Source organism: Arachis stenosperma, chromosome 2 (assembly GCF_014773155.1).
Source record: "Arachis stenosperma cultivar V10309 chromosome 2, arast.V10309.gnm1.PFL2, whole genome shotgun sequence".
NCBI lineage: Eukaryota > Viridiplantae > Streptophyta > Magnoliopsida > Fabales > Fabaceae > Arachis > Arachis stenosperma.
In genome coordinates, this window is record NC_080378.1 from 8,992,190 (window position 1) to 9,000,687 (window position 8,498).

The window sequence follows — 8,498 nt, forward strand, 5'->3', positions numbered from 1 at the left end:
GTCTCGGTCAATTCACTAGTGTATCATCCTTTACTTAATCATTTCTCTAATGTTTACTGAAGTTCTTCTCTCATGTTCTTTATCAATGCTCTCGACACTTTCCTTCAATTCCCCTCAATCATCACAGGTTCATCGAGGATTACACACACCATTAAATAAATAAATAAATAAATAACTCGCCCATACTTTATTTTTCAAGCTTTTTTATTTTTTATTCTTTTGTAAACATTATTGTGATATATATATATATTACACGTAGTTGTTAAATATTTGTAGGATCCAAAAATATCGGCTGCGAATCAATACAATCAATCTCATCAGATAATTGCATGAATTGTTAACATCAGATTTTGCATCTGATGCTCCAGCTCTGTATCACAATATATGCCTGTATATATGTCAAAACTCAACGATATCTGAACAATAAAATTGTAAAAATATTATTCAAATAAAAAAGCATAGTAAAATGTTATAATTAAAGCTAGACCTGCTAAAAAATACTGTGAAGAATGTATATATGTGAAAATGTTAAAAATATACTAGTACTATATATGGCTTAAAAGATCCTAAATTCCTTACTAAACTGGAAAAGTGCTATGACAGTGGTATTACTTTCTACAAAGTTCAACTTATTTGCAATTAAAAATGTTTTCTCGTATTTAATAGTCAAGAGAAAAAAAGAAAAAGGAAAAGGAAAATCTTGCAAGTGGAGAATTCTACGATACGCAATAACCTTTCCTTACGAATATTGATATGATGCTGTGATGACCACGTGATTCATCGTGTTTAATTCATTCATATGTTCAATTCATTCATTCATTATCACCATTCCCAACGAAAAGAACCAGCATTATCATTTCCATCAAAATATATATAACAATTTCAATAATTAGTGCATAAGCACAGTGCACACACGAGAGGCTCGATCAATTATTGGAAACCCTAATTAATACAATTTCTGATGAATTAGCAACGTTCCTAATTCTATAGGCCGAAGGGGTAACCTTGGAGCAATGGCCTTCGTGTGGAAAAGGGGGACAGGATTCAGTTTCATTTTTCTTTTAGGTTGGAAAGAAAGAAATGCATCTGATGCTTTTGTCTCAAATGTGAACGTACTTGTATGCTTTCCATGCATGCATCTTTTTTCCTTGTAGAGAGAGAGGACGGGGATCAAAAGTAATAAAAACGTTGAATAATGATGATTACCTCAACCTTAAAGTACTTTTTTTTTTTTGTTGCGAATACTGTTTCTTTGAACTGATTACTTTTTTTTCCCTGTAGTTTAGAATGTTTGTAAGTAACTAGTTTGAAAATCTTCCACACAACTATTTGGGTAGCTATTTATGTTTCTAGTTTTTTATATTAGATAAATAAGTAAATAAACCTCTTTCGCTTCAACTGAAGGCATATAATATAAAACTGATAAGGATGGTGATGGAAGTCATGTGAGATGCGATCTAGGAGCTTCTTTGTCCAAGACGATGGCGATTCCTCTTGGAGGATTCACGTTCCACCTAGTTCGCAACTTGTCTGCAAGAGATAGATTTGCAACCAAGTGAGCCAGATCATTACCTTCTCCCACCAGTAAATAAAGCTTGACCCAAGGAAATCAAGGGATGGGGAAATAAGAGGCCGAAAGCCAATACAGGGTCGAAGAAAAATCATAGGTTTTGAAAACCGAATCAATCAACTTGGCTTATTGAAATTCATCTGTGATTCAACTGAAATAAGTGATTTATAATAAAATAATAAGTAAAGATATTGTCACTTTTATTTTTGATAAATTTCACTTTCCATATGTTTTTTTATTTTATGTTTGTATGAGTTTGTTAAAAAAATGACATCAAAATAAGAGTGACAATACTTATTTTCTTAAATAATATATAAAACTATAAATAAATACATAAAAATATAAACATATTCTAATATAAAACTATTTTTAATTAATACTATTGGTTCATATTTAAAAAAAAAATCATAATTAAAGCTAATTCTAATAGCCAACAACAAGAATAATTAACACATCAACAATAATAAGGTCAACCCAATAACATAGTAGAAACTGATGATGATGATGAGTTCCGAGAAATTTTGAACTAACAACAGACTCCAAAGATATTAATCATCATTGTTTTGAGGGTCTAAATTTCTCAAATCCCTATATACTAGTGACCAACTTTGACCTCATGTCTGACTCACTAATTCCCAGCTGATTTTCTGGTTCTTACCCAGTTCTTGAACTAGACGGTCTTTGCTATAGACTGAACTGGACCAGAACTGGTTTAAACTGATTTTCAGAATCATGGTTCAAACAAGGGTATAGTATGTGTTCTGTGCATAATAGTTATATTTTGGGTCTGTTGTTGTACTTGCTTTTGTTCTGTGCATAATGAAACCATATCATTAAACTGAAAATATAAACGTGAGCTACATGTATATGAATGTATATTCATGTATATTCTCATCAACTATAACCTACCTTTCAAAATTTTCCCTTCTAGACGAGCAAAAAATAAATTGAATATCAAATTTTGGAGAGAAAAATATATACAGGTACAGCAGAAAGATTTTAGGCTTCATTCACCTTTCCTTTCAAGCCCGTGCCTCTTTTTCTGACCAAGTTCCACCAGTAAATACAAGAGAGCCTCGCACACCTGAGATGCGTCCCCTTCTTTAGGGTCATCATTTAGCGATGAATAAACCATCCACGCATGGTCCAATTTTCGTTTAGGTCGCACCACAACAGATCCTGGAACTTCTGCATCCCGGCATGTCACAAGCCCGTCACTCTTCTCACCATATCTAACCTGCAGCAACTGTGCGCAAGCAGCCATAGCAGCACCTAAGGGCATCACCACAGGAAGTTTTTTAGGTTCGCCAGCAACTGTGGGTAGTTCAGCATGGGCAACATGAGATAACGTCGCTAAAACGGCAGGGGAAATACTAGCTTCAGTGCGAAAGGAAACAACAGGAAGTTCATCTGGTAGATGATGCTCCTTTAAAAACTCCCTCCGCCTTTCATACGTCAAGTCTTCTAAGGCTCTCATGTCACCCTTTGTAATAACAGATAACATGTTAAATGGTATAAAGGGATTTTTAAGTTGACATTTATAGGAGCTAAAAGAGAATAACTTCAAAAAAAACAAAAAAACAAAAACAAAATATAAAAGTAGAACTTATATGATAGAATTAAATTAAACATAAAACAAACACTAGTAAACTATAGCAGCAAATAAGTAAAATCATGCGCTATACCATTCAATTATGTAATGACTGTATATAGGAAAACTATTTTAATTGACTTGAGACGAGATCCTTGGACTTCTTAAATAAGTTAGACAAGAACAAACTTAACCCAATCTATAAAGAAGGGAAGTAATCGACAATAGGATCTACTAGAATATAGTAGAGGAGGACACATTAAAGTCTGCTGTCCATTCCTCACGTTTGTCAAAGAGAAGCAACTACTCAAGGAATAATGTATTTACTTTGTACTCTATAAATTTAATTCAAGTTTATACCTATCGGAAAAATTGTAAATTACAGTTTACAGGCATTTTAACCTATTTAAACAAACTTATGAATTTAAGCCTTTTGGCTAGCTGAGGCACCTATGCATTCACCCAAAGGCTTAAAGGCTAGGCTCGGCCTCAGAGAAAGCGTATGATAGTAGAAAGCGAAGCTAAATAGCTTGCCTTTGGAAAAAAACAAGGGCCGGTCTATTAGGCAAAGCTATCTAACCAATTTCCATCCTTTCACCACAGCTTAATAGAATTAACACCAATGAGATGTAATGCAAGTTGATAAGCTTGATATGGATGTTATGTCTGAGGCCTGCTCAAAAAACTAGAAGTTCATATGTTCTCACTGATGTTAGAAGTGTTGTGTGCCCTAGGTCAGAAAAACTTTTGCTGATTAGCTTATATGGTTTTCATAATAAACAGGCTAAACTGTTTTTGTAGCCATGTGCAAACTACGTAAACATCGGTGCACAGAGTAGGAGTATTTCTCCAATATCTCTGCAAGGAGGTTACTTTGGAAAACCCTGAAGAAAATTCTAGATAGCAGTGGTCAAGGAAATATAATTTAATCAAGAACAATGAAGAAGAATGGAAAGGAGAGAATAGAAGAACTCAACATACCTTAATTACTTTACAGATAAGAATCTCAGTAAGTTTTCGTATATTTACATAATCGCCAAGTTGTCCTTCTCGCAGTAGATCTGAAGCTATTGGAGTACCACCATATGGACTTTGTGCTAATGCCAATCCAGCAACCTTATCTTTCAAATCAGACCAATATAATGATAAAGCAGCTGCTGCATCTACTCCTCCCTTGCTATGTCCAAGAAGCAAAACACGTTTGTTTGAACCCCAACAAATTTCCTCAATATACTCTTTTAGCTCTCTGGCATTTTTCTCAACTGAAGCCTATAATTAATGATCACTCAACATTCAGTAATAGAACATAATAAGAATATGAATGAGATATCTGCATAAAAAGTAGAGTTAGCATTTTCATGAGAACTAGTGAATAACTAATATCCTCAATCATTGTTATTACTATTATGATATACCTCACTATGAATCTTAGCAATATGACAAGTCAAACCCATTTTTGAGAAACTGGCCTTTGTATTGACAAAGTAGAGTGGGCCATGATTGCTAAAAAGACCTGACAAAAGGCAGAACAGTTAGTAGCACCAAAAACAAGGTTGCATGGTTGATCTCATATTGAGCATAAGCAGTCACTTTACCTGGTATTAACAAATAAATCATAGAATTTGGTAACCTATGAACACCATGCCTGTCAAAGTAAGAACAACTAAGTTAGCAAATCATTTATAGCTAGCATTTTAGGGAAAAACAAAACAAGATGCTCACTTGATTTCATCAAGAATCTCATGAAACCTCTCCGTTCCATCTTCAACTGGGGGCATTCCAGGATCACGTCCAAGCCATCCTATATCATCGGCAGATCCACGCACAGTCCTCCGAGCACGCTCAATCAAGCTGAAGCAAGTAGAAGAAGGAAAATGTGTAGTTTAAAAACATGGTGACCTATACAAGAAATATTTACTAGGTACAGTATGTGTATATATATATAATGAAATAATTGAACTGAATGCAGACAAAAATGATGCAATATTAACAGTCAGATTCATGTTTGTTTCTTGGCAAACAATACCTTTGGAAGAGGGGAATTCCAGTTTGTCCAGAAGGATTTGATCTTACTAGTGCACCGGCATTTCCTGATGAATCTCCAACAGAAGTCTCTGTGATGTCCTCATTTGTATTCAGAGGTGCATAAGAAGTTTGAAATGTTTTATTAGAAGAAGATGCCTCAGTTTCCCCTGAAGCAAAAGACACAAGCTCTTGTGCATGAACGCCAGAAGAGTCACTGGAATCTCCAGAGGAATGTTCTACTGAAAATTTGATAATATCCTTGAGGTCAAAATTGCAAAACTAAATACTTTGTAGTGAGTACAATATATATAATATGATTGTACAAATAATGATAACATGAGGAAAGGTAACGCATCACAGAATTGTTAGGACATGACAATAAGTCATCATATTAAACAAATTTATGTATTCAAAACTACAGACAGCTAAGATTCAAATATTTAGAACAGGAGCATATTGAAAAGAATCTAAGTCCTACATTCACACTTCTAGACCATCATCATCACAGGCATGAACACTTAAAGCGTAAAACTATATATTTCTAAAAAATAATTAGATCTCTAATAAACTCTATCTAGAAAAACCATGTTTAAGTTAAAGGCCAAACATTTTACTGAAGAGTAACATTTTGCTATCAATATGTCTCTATTAGTTTTACAGAACCACATTAAAGAAAACTAATAATAATCACATATATTATGGCTTTGCCAAGGCCTGTAACGGCGAACATTCATTTCGCCATAATTCCAAAGCAATGTGATCAAATTCTAGAATCTTCAATTCCCAAGCATAAATAAATTTTACAACAGTTAAAGTGTCATAAAACGTATATCATCTTTTCTACTCCAAACTGAAGTCAGATGACTAAGTACCTCCATATTTAACTGTTTTCTTTAATACTTAAGCTCAATTATTTCCTCTTAAAGTGACTGGCTGCATAATTCCCCAAACTCATGAAAGAAAAAATGGATTCAGCTACACCCTGGAAGAAGTAATTAGAAAAGAAGCTTGCCTGAATAATCATAGAAACAACCAGTAAGGAACGACGTTGTTTGTGAAAGATAAGCAGCAGCTTCAGTGAGAGAAGGAACAGATGAAAATATCTGAGGAACAAGTCCATCATTTGCCAAGTCATTTCTTTGTCCCTATAAAAGATAAGTAATACATTCAATCTTCAATTTTTTTGGAAAAAAAATGATAAAAACATCAATATTGTTTTTTGATCATAAAAGGCCACCTCCAAAGGAAAGGGGGGAAAATGGAAAATCAGCACAATATTCAATTAGCAAAAAATCAATTCGAACCAAATTAGCATTGATAGCGAAGATTATGTGCAAATTGAGCAACAATAAATGAAAAACCACTAAATGCAGCTCACTGCAATAGAAAGGAATCGAAACATTGATGATGGGAAAATGAAAGCTCTATATAGAAAGCCCAAAGAATAAATCAAAATAAAAAAGAATTGAGAAAAGAAAGGGAGGAAAAAGTTGCGTTACCATTAAGGGCGTGTTTGAGTCCGTACGCTGTATATTGGGATATTGCGCCATGGAAGCAAGATTCTGCAGAACGCCGGAAATTAAGTTTGTGTTCATATAATAATTATATTATATTATTGAATAATAAATAAATAAATTTATAAAAAAAAGTTACCTTTGTGGTGTTGTGAATTAGCGATGGGATTGTAGCAAATCGAAGTTGAATCAGCGCACGGAGAGGGAGAGAGGGAGCGTTCTTAGAAATCGAAATTGAAATTGAAATTGAAAGATTGAATAGTTAATAGTTAATAGTTAATAGATTTAAATTAATTAATAGTTGGTTCTGCCTTCTGCGTTCCATGTTAACGAGGGGTAATAAAAAACAATTTAGGAAAAGGATAAAGGAACGAGGAAAGCAGACGCCAAACGAGACTACGTCGTTTTGATTTGCAAGAATTTTTCTTCCGTACATAATCATTTCTGACTGTATTCGATGGTGCCGAAATAACAAAACATATTTTTTAAATTTTTTTAATAATTGTTAAATATTTTTATTTAATTTTAATTATAAATTAATTTTTTATATATTATTTAATTATAAAATTTAATTTTTATTTTATAAATTATTATTTTATTATTCATTTATCATATTTATTGAGAATAAAAACTAAAACAATAATAAATTAGATATTTTATTAATTGTAATAAATATTTTGTAATTTTAATCAATCATAATTTTATCATTAATTCAGTTATATATGTATTGGGTTAGAAAAATTGTGTTTGTTAGAAATTCAATCGATTGGATGCATAAGCCAATCGATTGAAATTCAAGCTTTCCATACTTCAATCGTTTGAAATTGATACACAATCGATTGAATTTTACAAGGCATGTGGAGTTTTTCTTATTCAATTGATTGGTCATATTAGCCAATCGATTAAAATCATCAAAGCAATCTGATTTAGTTAATTCAATCGATTGGTTCTGTTATTCCCTCGTGATCACATACCAGCTCTTTTTGTTGGTTAATATCATCGTCCTCATAGTATTTCTCATCCATGTCAGTGTTTATAAATATACCTAACATCTTCAAAATTTACCAATGAAAACATTTTTTAGTACACTTCCTATAACAATAAAATTATTTTTACTTATCATTTAAAAAAATATCATTTTTCAAAATCCCATTTTTCAACTTTAATTTTTCAAATACGATTTTTTTTATTTATGGCGAGTTAGCCGCACTCTATATTTTTTTTATAGAATTCGCTTGACCCCCGAACTCTAATTTTTATAGAGTTTACCTAACCCGACGAATTATAGTACGACGAACTTGCTTTGCATAAAAAAACTCGTATTTGGGGAATTAAAATTGAAAAAAATGGGATTTTCAAAAATAATAAAGGGGCAACAGAACCAATCGATTGAATTAATTAATTAAACCCAGCTTGCTTTGATGATTTCAATTGATTGGGTAATATGACCAATCAATTGAATAAGAAAAATCCCGCCTTGCAAAATTCAATCAATTGTATCAATTCCAAATTTCTAATCGATTGAAGTTTGGAAAGTCTGAATTTCAAACGATTGGTTTGTGCATTCAATCAATTGAATTTCTAACAAACACGATTTTTCCAACCCAATACGTATGTAATTGGATCAATGATAAAATTATAATAGATTAAGATTGCAAAATATTTATTACGATTAATGGAAGATCTAATTTATTATTGTTTTAGTTTTTTATTCTCATTAAACATGATAGATGAATGATAAAAAAAATAATTTATAAAATAAAAATAGATTTTATAGTTAAATAATATATAAAGGACT

The 8,498-nt window shown here is 32.3% G+C and overlaps 1 protein-coding gene across 3 annotated transcripts; it reads right to left on the minus strand.

Annotated features, from left to right (window-relative positions):
* Positions 1-927: 927 nt before the first annotated feature.
* Positions 928-7,036, minus strand: LOC130962241 (uncharacterized). 3 transcript variants are annotated; one of them, XR_009079761.1, is made up of 11 exons: positions 6,840-7,036; positions 6,686-6,748; positions 6,199-6,331; positions 5,188-5,425; positions 4,884-5,012; positions 4,757-4,806; positions 4,577-4,674; positions 4,143-4,430; positions 2,585-3,053; positions 1,385-1,530; positions 1,260-1,275 (listed from the first exon to the last, which is right to left on the minus strand). XR_009079761.1 is itself a non-coding variant. In XM_057888398.1 (10 exons), the coding sequence occupies exons 2-10, from the start codon at positions 6,734-6,736 to the stop codon at positions 1,442-1,444; spliced, it is 1,545 nt and encodes a 514-aa protein (XP_057744381.1). In that variant the 5' UTR covers positions 6,737-6,748; positions 6,840-6,945; the 3' UTR covers positions 928-1,441. The 3 variants fall into 3 exon arrangements, 2 of the variants coding, with proteins under 2 accessions (XP_057744381.1, XP_057744380.1); XM_057888398.1 differs by having other exon boundaries at positions 928-1,530; positions 6,840-6,945; XM_057888397.1 differs by lacking the exons at positions 1,260-1,275; positions 1,385-1,530 and adding an exon at positions 2,025-2,380.
* Between the last annotated feature and the right edge of the window lie 1,462 nt (positions 7,037-8,498).